The sequence below is a fragment of the Papaver somniferum genome, chromosome 5 (genome assembly GCF_003573695.1).
Source record: "Papaver somniferum cultivar HN1 chromosome 5, ASM357369v1, whole genome shotgun sequence".
NCBI classification, from domain to species: Eukaryota; Viridiplantae; Streptophyta; class Magnoliopsida; order Ranunculales; family Papaveraceae; genus Papaver; species Papaver somniferum.
This window is the reverse complement of record NC_039362.1, coordinates 12,233,998-12,247,757: the sequence shown is the minus strand read 5'-3', so window position 1 is coordinate 12,247,757 and position 13,760 is coordinate 12,233,998. Positions and strand designations below refer to the sequence as shown.

The 13,760-nt window shown below is 36.8% G+C and overlaps 1 protein-coding gene and 1 pseudogene across 2 annotated transcripts; both read right to left on the bottom strand.

Moving 5' to 3' along the window:
* Window positions 1-224: 224 nt before the first annotated feature.
* Window positions 225-3,850, bottom strand: LOC113280989. Of its 2 annotated transcripts, XM_026529619.1 has the most exons (5): window positions 3,410-3,850; window positions 3,225-3,321; window positions 1,886-2,615; window positions 1,563-1,695; window positions 225-777 (listed from the first exon to the last, which is right to left on the bottom strand). In XM_026529619.1, exons 1-5 carry the CDS (start codon window positions 3,411-3,413, stop codon window positions 563-565), a joined length of 1,179 nt encoding a protein of 392 aa, XP_026385404.1. In that variant the 5' UTR covers window positions 3,414-3,850; the 3' UTR covers window positions 225-562. The 2 variants fall into 2 exon arrangements, with proteins under 2 accessions (XP_026385404.1, XP_026385403.1); XM_026529618.1 differs by having other exon boundaries at window positions 3,225-3,850.
* Window positions 3,851-5,556: 1,706 nt separating this feature from the next.
* LOC113278769 lies at window positions 5,557-12,927 on the bottom strand (annotated as a pseudogene).
* Between the last annotated feature and the right edge of the window lie 833 nt (window positions 12,928-13,760).

The window sequence follows — 13,760 nt, the reverse complement described above, 5'->3', positions numbered from 1 at the left end:
ATTATCAAAAAGAACTCTGCTTGTAGGTTCTGGTGAAATTTATAGATAAATGCAGGCAAACTTAGGTGTAGCTTTTTGTTCAAACTACCATTTTTAGTGATAGGATACAACACTAACATAATGGGGTTGGTTGCAGTATCAGTCGAAATATATATATATATATAATTAAACTATCAATTTGGGTACCCTAGCTAACATTGTATAACAAATAATGTATAGAAACAAGACACGAAAATACATTCCCTTGATACTACCAGAAAAGCCCTCACTTTCCACAATTATGTCAGCATTTACTTATTCAACTCCCATGCATAAACCAAATAACAAGGTGCAGAGTTAGCAAAGTAATATAGCTTAAAGATAAGAAAGTAAGAAAACACTCCCTTAAAGTTGGATTGATGGTATAAAGACATAATGACAGTAGCCTACATATATTACTCCCTAAGACAATGTCAGTAACATTTAGGTTCAAAATGAATCTGAACGAAGATTACCAGATTATAAGTAGGTACAGATTATTCGGTCGAAGGAATCGGTCCCGAGCCCGACTTCTTCGCAGCAACTATAGCTCTCTTCTTATGTTATCAATGAACTCCTTCACACCTTCTTTGATCTTAGCAGCAAGCTCAGTCCGGTACTCCTCTTTCACTTTGGCAAGTAGACGAGCCAACTCAGTAGTAGCAGCCTCAGCATTGGTGATCTTCGCATTCAGCTGGGCCTCATTGTTCTTCAGCTGAACAATCTCTTCCTCCAAGGACTTGACCCTCCCTTGCTCGGCTACACAGACAAGAACAACAACATGGTTAACGCAAATGCAAACAGCGACGAAACATGTGAGAAAACAAAGACATGCACAAAAACATGAAAGCACGGGCAAAACTAGTTTTAAAATTTCTTCGGATTTAGAAAGACTGATTTCAAGCGCGGACATCTTCAATACCAAATCTGTATATTGCTGTTCGTTAAACTCATTAGTGGGGCAATGTTGCTTATGTTTACCCCAAGCCGTTTTCTGTCGATCATGCGCTGTTTGAAGACCCGATAATTGGGCCCGAGTCCACTCCAAATCTCGCGACATTTGATCAAACCCGAGAAGTCTCTCCTCTAACTTTTGAACGGACCTCTCAGCATCATCCTTTGACTGAGATAAAAGCTTATGATCGGCATGAAGATCCCTGTTCTAAAGCCTCAAAGTATTGCATTGACTCTCTAGAGACTCGGCCAGCAATTTTCTATCACCAGCAACTCTTTGAAATCGGGATAACTCAGCTCGCAGATTATCTATTTCCTAGGGAACATACTCAAATCTCTGATAACGAAGTAGCTCGGCCTGGAGCCTCTCGATCTCGGCGGTTTAGTGATCGATCTTATCGTACTTGTTGAAAATCTTCTGTTGAAGCATAGAACATGCTCTTTTTCGGTGTTCAACTTCTTGGACATAGTACGGTATTCGGAAACGGAGTCTCGATCTAAGCTAGATATCTCGGCTAGGAAGACAACGCTAGACTCAAGATATTGACACTATATTATCAATCAGCAATGACGAGGTTATGAAAAAATACCTTTGGCATCAGCTAGTTGCGTCTCAAGTCCTCGGGCGCGTTCTTGCTCCCTTTGAAGTTGAACCCGAAGACTCGCCATATCTGCCAACTCCTTCTCACGAATAGCAGCATCAAGAAGCCTTTGGTTCGTGGTCTAAAAGGTTCAACTTTGGTTAAATCACTCATAAAAACAAAAACATCAAAATTAACCGTACAACTAAAGCGAAACGACTGATTACTCTGAGACTTGGGCTACAAAGAAACGGAACAGTCAAAAACTTCTTCTAGCTAGGCGATATCGCAAAGGTGGAAAACCCAAATCGTGAAAAGGACGAAAGCCTTACCTGATCAGCATTAACCACCAAAAACTGATAAGGCTCGGCAGGAAAGTCAGGAGGAGGGGATTTGCCACTCAAGATAGGACCACAGATAGCTAGAGGAACTCGATCACGGACTGAATCACTAGTGTGTTGGGCATGCTTATCTAGGGTCCAACTGTCATCCTCATTAACATCTTCTAGTACATTGCGAGTATCATGATCATCATCGCTTCTAAGAGCTCGCTGCAGAGATTTTCGAAGTTCTGGATCAGAAGGTAGATGCCCATTGTAGTATGAAGTCATCTCTTCAAAAAACAAATGTTTTGATTTCAGGCTTTTCCAAACATCCGCCTTAGCTTTCAGTGAGATGTCCATCGTCTTCATAACTGCATGATCCTCAACCACCTTGCAAGCGTCATCCCAACCAAGAAGATCAATTAGTCTTCTATACCGTTTGTTCAGCTCATGAAATTTATCTTCACACTGTTTAGGAGTCACGGAAAATCCTTTGTCAGACATAACTTGAGAAACGGCTTTCCATTTCCCTTTGAGCAAAATGACAGATTTTCTTTCCTCTCCAGCATAATAGACCAGTTTTATCAACAGGTTTGTAGTTTCATCTGTCCACTTAATTCGTTGACATGAAGATCCTTGAAGATTCTGAGATGTGTGCTGTTGATGGAGGGTTTGTGGGTGTTGTTGATGATCAACATGCATAGGTCCAGCCGATGATGTACTTCCTTCCATTTGGTTACTGCAAAAACCAACAGAAACCAAAATTCTGAAAAGAAAGAACATAGCTCAAACTAACTTTACAGACACCCAATTACATAAAACCATTTCAATTAAGGTTTGTTGTAATTCATCAACCATGGATCACTGTTTCTACAAAAGACAATTAAGATTCTTCAAGAAATAGAAGATTAACTATATATTTCTAAAAAATAGAAGATTCTTCAAGTGATCAACCATGGATCACTGTTTCTACAAAAGACAATTGAGATTCTTCAAGAAATGGAAGATTAACTACTAAAGATTAACTATATATTTCAGAAGATTCTTCAAGTGATCAACCATGGATCATTGTCTTAAAGGTTAGATTATATCTTACGACCTTAAATCACAAACCCTAGAAATCCTACAAACTACTTGATTTTTTTCAGTAATTTTTCAGCAATTGAAGTGGCTGAAGTTTAAATTTGGACTATCCCATACACCTTGCCATAAATTTCCTTATACCATTACAGCCACCCAATTACATAAAACCATTTCAATTAAGGTTTGTTCCACTCCCAAGTGGTTTTTTCTTGTCACAATTAAGATTAACTATATATTTCTAAGAAATAGAAGGTAGAGAACTCACATTTCATCTCTCTGTCTTCGTGAACGCCTCCTCCCCAGCAATGTAGGTATAATTCTATCATCTTCTCTTTCCAATTCTGGGCTGACGATCTCAAATTCTGGTTCAGGTTCATTATTTAGGTTGATCTCCATTTCCAAAGAAACACAGAATGAAGAGAGGTTGAAGATTAGAGTGAAGTATGATACCCATTATAAAGACTGGGAAAAAGTTACCAGTTCCATTTTGGGTTAAGGGCTAAAATGCTCGAAATGGAAAACCGTGTTTGAGTAGTTAAAGGTCACCTTCAACTTCACCACAATTGCACCATGAGATTCCTCCATTTCCATTCTTGACCCATTCTGTCACAACACCAATTCCTGCCCTTGTGATTCTCCATCACACAATTCCACCAAATGAACATCACAAGTTTCACCTGCAATGCCCATCTATATCCCTGCTCAAGATTGATTAACCCCAAACTGCAATCCAGAAACCCTAAATTCCTTCTTTGTCTAAAACCCAAATTCTCCATCTGGTCTTCACTGAACCCTAGACTAGCAAACCCCATCTCTCAGATCCACTGATTCATTTACTAGCTCTCAATTCCTCCTTTCCTCCACTGAGATTTCTAATAAAAATGGAGCAGCGCCGCCATTTTTCATTTTGGTATAGAAGAAAGAAAGAAAGAAAAAAGTACTACTCGATAAATAGTATATGCGTCTGAAACTTGTTGACCTAGTTCGAAACCAGCTCTAGGCCCCGAGTCTTGATAAGGGCCACCACTCACTACATATCACATGATGGACGCCCAGTTTTCTTTTAATTCCAACCGTAGAAGCTCATTTTACGTCCAGGTTTCTTTTAATTCCAACCGTAAAATCCGATTTTATGCCCAGTTTTCTTTTAATTCCAACCGTAGAAGTGATTTTACGTCCAGGTTTGGATTATTTTCAACAGTAGAAGTGGTTTTACGTCCAGGTTTGGATTAATTCCAACCTTAGAATTTTATTTGCATGTAGTTTTACGTCCAGGTTTGAATTAGTTCCAACCGTAGAAGCTCATTTTACGTCCAGGTTCCTTTTAATTCCAACAGTGGAAGTGATTTTACGTCCAGGTTTGGAATATTTTCAACCGTAGAAGTGATTTTACGTCTAGATTTGGATTATTTCCAACCGTAGAAGTTTATTTTACGGCCAGTTTTCTTCCCACAAAAACTTTGTCCCAGAATTCACCAAGTATACAACAAAATTCATTAATTTAATTTTTATCTGATTAAATTAAATTAAAATTAACTAAATAAGGGTTGTTTAGTCATTGCAAAATTATTTGAGATAATGAGTTTTTGATATTATTTATGGGTGACCCGTTTTTGTCCTATTAGGTGACGCCCCTCTAATGGAATGTGACGCCCCAATAACAGCCTTCTTTTTATAACCCAAATGAAATACAAGTCCTAGTTGTATTGCCAACTACTTGTGTTCCATTTTTGAAGTTCGATGGTGATTCAAAACTTATTCGAGTCCCCCTTAAGGCATTGCACTAGTGTAAGAAGAATATTTGGACAATGAAAAGAAGAATTCAAAGATATTAAAGAGCAAAAAAACAAAAATTTGCTTAAAAAATGCTACCTAATACAAGAGGGTTTGGGAAAGGATGGATGGTTTTCATGTGGGGGATAATTAGATGTTGAATTTGTGAAAGTAACTTGAAATTGATAGCCGTACAAGAGAACCTATGAATCTTCCAAGACTGTTGTATGATTATTATTTCTCTTTCATGTCATGAATATTCTAGCGTTTTATTTTATCAAATCAATAGTCTTAGGAGTGTATGTATGTGGGCTAAAGAGCGGTTGAGTCATTTGGCAAATGTTATATGTATCTTCTTCGACCCTAGCTAAGCACAATATGCTTGCTTTTTACAAAAACTGAAATTCGGAGATTAAAAGTTGATAAACGCATTCAATGTACATGAAGCTCTCCATGGCCGTATTTAGCTAATTGTATAGTATAAGCTTTGGTCAGACACTATCTTAGAAAAACGTAGGAAGAGCTTCAATGGTTCAAACGATATACAAGTGAAAATAATTATCTTCTTAATCGATCACAGAGATTATGATCTCTAACTGGCCAAGCAACTTTTTTGGGTTCTCGGATATTTTTTGAGTGTTAATTTTGGGAAACTCTATAATTTCCTTAAATTGGCTAATTCTTATTCTAACTATGTTAGAACTCAAACTCCCAATTCTTTTGAGGGACGAAAAAAAATCAGACTATTTGCAACAACATACCAATAACATGGGAATCTTTAGTGAGTTTCATCCGTGATGACCAATAAAAAAACAGGGAGATTATGCGTGAAGACCTAAACTTTAAAAACGTAAAAGCTGCAAGTATTCAGCTTAAGTATAGAAGATAAACAATTTTTCAGCACCCCAGCCCAAATACAAGAGGCTTAGTGCCCCTGAAGTTATACATATCCAGAACCAGTTTATGTCGTGCCCTACAGTTCTACATGTCTAGAACTAGACATAACCCGATTAAATCTAAAAATGGAGCGGACAATTGCCTTTAAAGCACCATGTTGCCTTTATGATCATATTATCGACAAGAAGAGGGAGACTGAAAAAACTAACCCTTCCACAAACACCTCGTACTCGCCCGTACCCTTGCCCTTTTTCTGTTTTTCACTTACAATTACACGCTCAACTGTTGGTACGCCCTGCATGAAGGAGACAAGCAAAGGAGGTGAGATTAGATCACAGACCACCCACTCTAGCAGCTTGATAAATTGGCAATCATCTTTCTTTTTCTTGTTTAAACAATATACTTTTACGGCAGCTGGAATCTAGAATAGAGTGTAATATCTCACCATTACAACAACTTCCGGAAGCATGGATTTCAAAGAGTGCAGTGCAAAGTGAATCTTGGTTCTATCTTTCTCAGGAGAGCGAATTTTCAGACTTCTATCATCCAGTACCTCAATATACCGCGACAGGACCACAATTCTGTCACAGATGATATTTAAGAATTACCTTGAAATAAACATTAATGGTGCTATGTGCAGTATATGAATTCCTCACCTGTTCTGGATATAATTTTGATTTTGGAGGACTTAATTTTAATTTAGGATGATCCAAGAGAGACTGTTGTACACTTGTAGCAGAAATCTTCAACTGTGAACACCGAATCAATTCCATATCCAGCTTAACAGGTATGTATGCTCCGCGTGATTCGAGAACTATTTTCATGCTTTCTGCAATCTGCATATAAAGTCATCATGTTTGATGTAAATTTAAACTCCTGGAATGGTACACTTACTGATCTCCGAAAGATTGTGACTACTATGTGCCTTTTCATGGAAGAAAACAAGGTTGCATTTTGCATGGCAATGGAGAAGAAAAATGAGACAAAATCAGAGATAGTAATGAATGAATGCTTCTAAAAAACATACCTCGCCGAGAACTGTTTTTTCTATAGAGCCTTTCACCATGCGTGCAGATCTAACATCTCTATCACACTCAAGCTTAGCAGCAATAATAGGTGTACTTATATTTTTAGCACCGTTTATAATTTCCTTGATGCGAGGAACTCCAAGTGTAACATCTGATGCCGAGTCAAAGGATCACACTGAAAACTAATTAATAGTCACAGTTTCTGAAAAGAGTGGATTATGGTAACTTATGGTCATGGCAAAAGGACACAATGTTAGCTATTATCCTTCTCGTTCACATTACTAACCCCTACAGACTTACTAGAAGTGCACCTTACTTTGTCTGGACATGAGAGTAAAATGGGCAATCAAAGATTTAGTAGGAACTAAATCTAGCAAAGACTTGTTAGAAAAAGAGAAGAATAATATGAAAATAAATGTAATCAAATAAAGGATACTCATGCTAGCAACTCCAGCAAAGTGGAATGTTTTCAAAGTCATCTGTGTCCCAGGTTCTCCTATACTTAAATGTGTTGGGTATAACTAACATATGCCGATTTATGTAAAGTCAATTGCCCAATCACCGCCTACAAAATCCCGAACATAGTACAGGTGTTATGTGTCACTCATTTAACCAGTAACTCCCTTTGAAGATTTTAAAGAGGTGGCATTCTGTAAGATGTGGAGTTTGCATTCCCATGACTTTTCATACAAAATGATTCCTTGAAACAGAAGCCCTTAAATCCTTAATGCTTCACAGTGAAGCTATGTTAGACAATCTAATATGACACCTTATTCTCCCAAACTAAATGTGTCACTTGTAATATATCACATGCCAACAAATGTTGTAGAAGACCAACTCAACTGCAAATGAAGAAATAAGACATGCAGATCTAGTAATGATTGAGATAAGGAACCCACCTAGAGTAGCTTTACCAACTTGCCCACAAATAAGTTCACTGTTCTGGAAATAGACAAACCCTTCATTTGGACACAATGTTTCTTTGCCCTGCTTGTAAGATTTTTCTGTAACAGTAAGATTTACATAGACTCTCATCTGAGCACGAGGGCGAACTAGAACACTGAATAGCTGTTTCCCAGTCCAAAGCTCTACTGGCTGTGAAAATGCAATTCTACATCAATTAGTCAATTTTTGATATATCTCTAACCATTTTAAGCACACATGCAAGACCACAGTTAATAAAGCCAGACAAGACTACTTGCATCTAAGTGAACAACATTTTACAAGCCAGAGATTTTTTACAAGAAACTGACTCAGAAGTAAATCCGAACTATTGTGCAAAAAGGAAGCTGCACTCAGCATGTGCATCCATTTGATTAAAAGATGCAACGAATTGAAGCAATCTTTTTTTCTAACTTATATATGGAAAAATATATATGGAAAAATCATGTTCTTCTGTTTGACAGCATTGAGTTCTATACAGACAAGATCAAATTCAAGATACAGCGAGCATTCACATCGGATTCACCGAGACAAAAGAAAAACATAATTTTGAAACATGTTATATTTGATAGAATGGAGTGTTGCATGAAAAAGATTGATATCCCCCATACACATGGGAGGTTAAGGGAAGTACTTGGGATTCTTCATAACCAAAGCAAAAACTCAGAGAAAGAAATTAACCTTGAACAATAGTATCAGAGCAGTTGTTATTCCTAATACCAAATACTAAATGACAAGCATGAATAGGTACGAAACACAAAGAATAAGAATGGTGATCAAGACATCTATGATAACTGTGCATAACAAAGCCTTGTCTAACCTTAATTAAAGCCGGTGCTGGCAAATCAACAGATTCTATTGCATCACCCATATAAGTACACATAAGCGCAAAGGATGCACGATCATAGAATGTATCCCTCCGTGTAATGAGAAAGGAAGATGTTAGAAAATCTTGAGTAGATGCGACCAAAATTTATCCATTTTTTGGTGTACACAAGTTATTTTGCACCTGCAAGCAATTACAGATGTAGAGGAAAGTTATGTGGACAGTTTGTTGAAACGGAAATAAAATAATTGGGATTGTGTAAGTGCTTGATAATTATTCTAGAAATACACACTCAAGTTTGATTATAACATTGAAGGACATAGAGGAAACTGGTGATAATTTGATGGTTCAGAATAACTGGCGTGCAACCTAGAAGGCTAAGCAATTCCAGTATAGATTTGAAATATGCAATTAAATACCAAACAATTCTAAGTGTTTGACCCTGGTCTAGGTCAAAACAGCAACTGATCAGTAAAAGCATTATCATACTCATGCTTTGCAGGAAAGTAATGAGATAGTGCAGTGTTTAGCGAAGGAAGGTAGCAATGTACATTCTTCATATGTGAAAAGTTCCTACACATGTGAAGGACTGCATCAATAAAAGTTTTATGAGATGGACCAATCATCTCTGGTATATGTTCAAGAGGTGCAAATGAGGTTCAATGTTTACAAATGTAAACATTTACATTTACAGTCAAGACTGATGTAAAAAAAAAACCTATCTATAGTACATTTACAGTCTTCATCAAATGTTTACACGTTAGCAATCAGTATCATACATGCATCTCATGAAAGCATTCAGTCGGAGTCGGCTAATGGGTTTCGTATCACAATGTTACTATCAACAGATTAAACAAGAAATGAAACATTACTTAAAAGAACTCATTGGAGAATTCATGTGCAATTCACTGCAAACAAACATCAGATAATTTAAATGGATATGAAGTTCTGAACATATAAAGATAAAATAGTCACAAATCTAACAAAAAGGAATATCGACAACCAAATAGAAACTCACAACAATATCTGAAGGACAAAGTTTGAGCAATTACCCCCATCAGCATGAGAGCCTCTGTGCGAGCCTCTTCTGTTTGAGGAACATGCATATTCATCTCATCGAAGTCAGCATTGTATGGATTACAAACAGATTCATTGAACCTCAATGTTCTCCAAGGCATTATTTTCGCCTACAAGCATTTGCAAATGAAATCAATATGGGACGAAGAGAACAAAGAAAAACAAATTAAACAAAGTGTAACATTCAAACAAGATGTTGATGCAAATACCCTATGACACATTATAGACATGCGATGCAAGCTAGGCTGACGATTAAATAACACAACATCCCCATCTTCCAGATGCCTTTCTACAATGTCTCCAAATTTGAGTCCATAAGCATCACTTTTTCGTCTTCTATTCAGAATCCTGCAGAAGGATCAGGTAAGTCAATTACCACGGGAAAATTAAACTAAAACAGGATAACACACTATTGAAAACAAAATACAACAATACTGAGATTTTCTTATATGCAATCAGTAAGATGAGATGAACAATAGCACATACCACACTGAACCAGCAGATATAATATATTTTGCTCCTGGATATTTATAAGCACCGTTGACAACACATTTCCTTAACTTCTCTATGTTGTGCTGGGACACTAGTTCTGGGTATGTTAAGATTTGAGCAATCAAGATAGGTATGCCCACCTAAAAACAGACACAAAATACAAACCATTCATCAGATGTGTTAGCCAATTACGTGCACAAACAAGTATGCAACAACTAAAATGCAACAACCAAAGATAGTCAAAGCTAAAAACAACAAGTAACCTCTGTAATTTTAAGATTAGGATCAGGGGAAATAACAGTCCTGGCAGTATACTCAACACGTTTTCCACACAAGTTCCCAAAAAAGCGCCCCTGTTTCCCTTTGAGACGTTGGACGAACCCTCGTAATGGTTTTGAGGACTGCATCATACTTAGGGGGACACCGCGGACTTCGCTCTTTAATATATTGTGCAACCTCAACTTGGAGTAGTTCCCAATCACCCTGCAAGTCGAGTAATAGTGTTACTATGATTAGAGCATAAAAGACATTCATCAGAACCAAAGAAACAAGAAGCAGCAATTTTTCTAATCAGACTATTGTGATAATAGTTTGAAAAATGTCGCAAGAAACTGAAAAGTAAACAATAAGCCATGTTATGCTCTGATCCGTACCAAACATTGGGAAGTGGACTTCTTGCCATCTAAGTCTTGTCGGAGGGAAGCATTTGTTTGAATAATGGTATTAAGTTTAGAAGTGATATCATCTTCGTTACTGCAGCAAAAGCAAATTGATAATCAATTCACTAATTAAGCACATAGAATAAATTATCACGAGTAACTCAAACAGCAGCACCAAAGACATAAATGTTCAACCATGTATAACCAACCTTCTTCCTCCATCTACAAAAGAAGAAGGACGGATAGCTATAGGAGGCACCAAAATGTCTGTAATAATAAGTTTCTCAGGCCTATCACTGAGATATAGTAGTTCACAGTCCTGCAATACGAAGATAAGGAATATTAACAAACAGAAAAAAAAAAGTGCAAGGAATAGAGAATGAAGCTAAAGAATCGTGTCATATATCTTGCTTGAGAATTTTATCTCGAAAGGCCATTTTATGTACCCAAACCATCATCAATAGGAGCTTATACCTGGTCTAGTATTCTTTTAAAGAGACCAAGAACTCTATCAGGGTTAAGAATTTGAATACGTGTCCCAGAAAGTGCTGCTTTGCATTCTTTATCTGTGTCATCCGTAAGTTTTTTGCTTCGGTCATGAATAATACCCATAACTGTTCCTGCTTTTTTCACTACAAGCTGCAAGTACAAATTTGGCATACGAATTTAGTGACGACCATACTTATCTTGAAAATAATCACCTTTGCCATGTGCCCATGACCTTAATCATGTTTCAATATGTTAAACATTAGTTTCTATTCATTTATTCGAAGAGTTTCCCGATTCCCCTAAACTGACAGAAAAGGTCAGCAGAAACAAGCTCACTGACAGGTTGGGGAAGTGCAGAGTCTTATGCACCCACCAAAATACCAATTAGCTAATTCAGAGTCTACAATGCGGCCTCAATTGCTCGAGACTGATGGTTCGATGCTGTGTGCACAGAATTATTATTTAATACTTATATTTATTTTAAACATAATTATTATCCAGTAAATCATACTACTTTTACAATGTTTGAATAAAGTACAAACAGAAATTATGTGAGATTTGGTATATGCTGTGTTCTGAAGAACTACTACAATTTGATGATCCATTTTCCATTGTTTGCCTATCCTCACAGAAAAGTGCACGAACAATATTACACAAATGTTTCTGTGTGCAACATTGCTAGTTCCGACTCTACCATCAATGAAGTAAGATAAGTCTCTATCATCAATGTATTAAAAAAGGGATAGAAGGCAAACCATTGATGTATCCGCATCTGCTGCATGTTTTGGGTTTACAACTTTTTAATATCGCCTTGGCTGTGGCAGTCTTCTGCAAAGCCTCCGCTTTGGGATTCCTCATCTTCTTTAAGTAACTTACACGTTCTTTCTCCGACAGTAGTATTCGAGCACATGACTGTAACAGATACAAAATTTAGTACATACCAATGAGTAGCTAATGTATAATGTAAATATGGAAAAACCGTGACCATAATGTGAAGCAAGCAAAACATAATCAAATTGCAGAATTACCATACCTTACATATGCATTTAAGAATATTAAGAATCGCATTGAAGTATCCAACATTGAACACCAGAAGGCAAAGATGCAAATATCCATAATGTCCTGGGCAATTCGCAAAATCGCCATGGCATGTTTCACAAATGATACCCATTTTGCTACCAGCAGGACCCTGAAATCAACCACATAGTTCAAGCATACGTCATGACCACAAGACAAAACCATAATTGGCTACACTATACAAGTTGTTTAAAAGAAATACAACATACCATACGAGAATCGAGCAATGCATTCTTCTTAGGCTTTATGTTTTGATCATAAAAACCACTATCATACACTTGAACTTCAGAAGCTTTCATGATTTCTGGTCCAGACATCATTGAGAACTTTATACTTTGACTGCAACAAACAAAAATCAATCAAAACAATTTTCAGGCTACAAACAAAAACAGACTAAAACAAAAGTAAAATAATGAATTGAGCTTACATCTTCCTAGGTCCAACATCTTCGACATACGGTTGCTTCGTAAACTGGAATTGAGCTTGAGCTTCTGATTGTCTTGCAGTCGTCGCCATTGTTACTCTGATCAATCACTTGAATGAAGAACAAAAAAGGGAGGCAGAAGAACAAAAACAGAAATTGTTGATCTCGTAAAACCCCAGAAAGAAAAATATTTTTATTCTCTCACCGAAAGCAGCAATTATTATATTTATACTACAAGATGCTTTCCAATGTCAGCTTTTTGATTATAAACTAGAAATAGAAAATCGTTTCCGGTGGTGTGGGACTAATGAAAATAAGGAACACGGATCGTTAAAATGAATTTGGGCCAGTTATCGATCAATTTCTTAAACGGAAGAAAAACAAAAAGAAAAATGTTTTTTCGTTGTCTGGATTCAATTTTCATTTTTGGGCCGACGGAGCGAAGCGTGGGAGGACCTTTATATGCAACCCTGGTATAAGGGCGGCAAGTGTGATAGCAATGTCCTTCTAATTGGTTAGGGGTGTCCTATAGGGGTATAAATTGACTAGATCACCCTTTTTGCTTTAAATGGACTAATTTGTCCCTCCTTTTTAAATTGAAAAGACTGAATTGTCCTCCATCGTATTTAAACCTAATTATGAGTAGAGTAAAATCAAAATCAGTTTTTTTTCTTTCATCTTCTCTACTCCTCCATTGTAACCATAAGGGAGCTTCCACCATTAAAACTTCATCGATTAATCGGCGATTCCCAACAGTACTAATCGTTGATTAAAGTCTATAATAGAGATGATGAGGAAGAAGAAAGTTGACGAAGATTCAACCGCCTCCAATCAACAAAATCCCTCAACCGGTGAAGAACCCCAATTCCAAACTCCTCAAGTTGAGAAATCAGGATTAATGACTTATATGAGGTATGTAATCAAAAACCCAGTTAATATTTTGTGTATTCTGTTAAATTCAAGTGTATTCTATATCAAAAATTAGGTTTTTAGGTTCAAAATTTGAATTTGAATTCTGGAAATGAGGTTTCTGCGGTTGGTATTGTTTCAATTACCAACCGTATCTGAACTATTTGATGCATATACGGTTCGTAACAATTGAAGTCATCAAAAATAA

Excerpts from the sequence above, each read along its gene's own strand:
- LOC113280989 (XM_026529618.1), bottom strand. The coding sequence starts at position 3,355 with ATGGAGATCAACCTAAATAATGAACCTGAACCAGAATTTGAGATCGTC. Across the intron at positions 1,696-1,885 it reads TGGTGGTTAATGCTGATCAG|ACCACGAACCAAAGGCTTCT; the intron begins GTAAGGCTTTCG and ends TGAACCTTTTAG. Across the intron at positions 778-1,562 it reads GCAACTAGCTGATGCCAAAG|CCGAGCAAGGGAGGGTCAAG; the intron begins GTATTTTTTCAT and ends TTGTCTGTGTAG.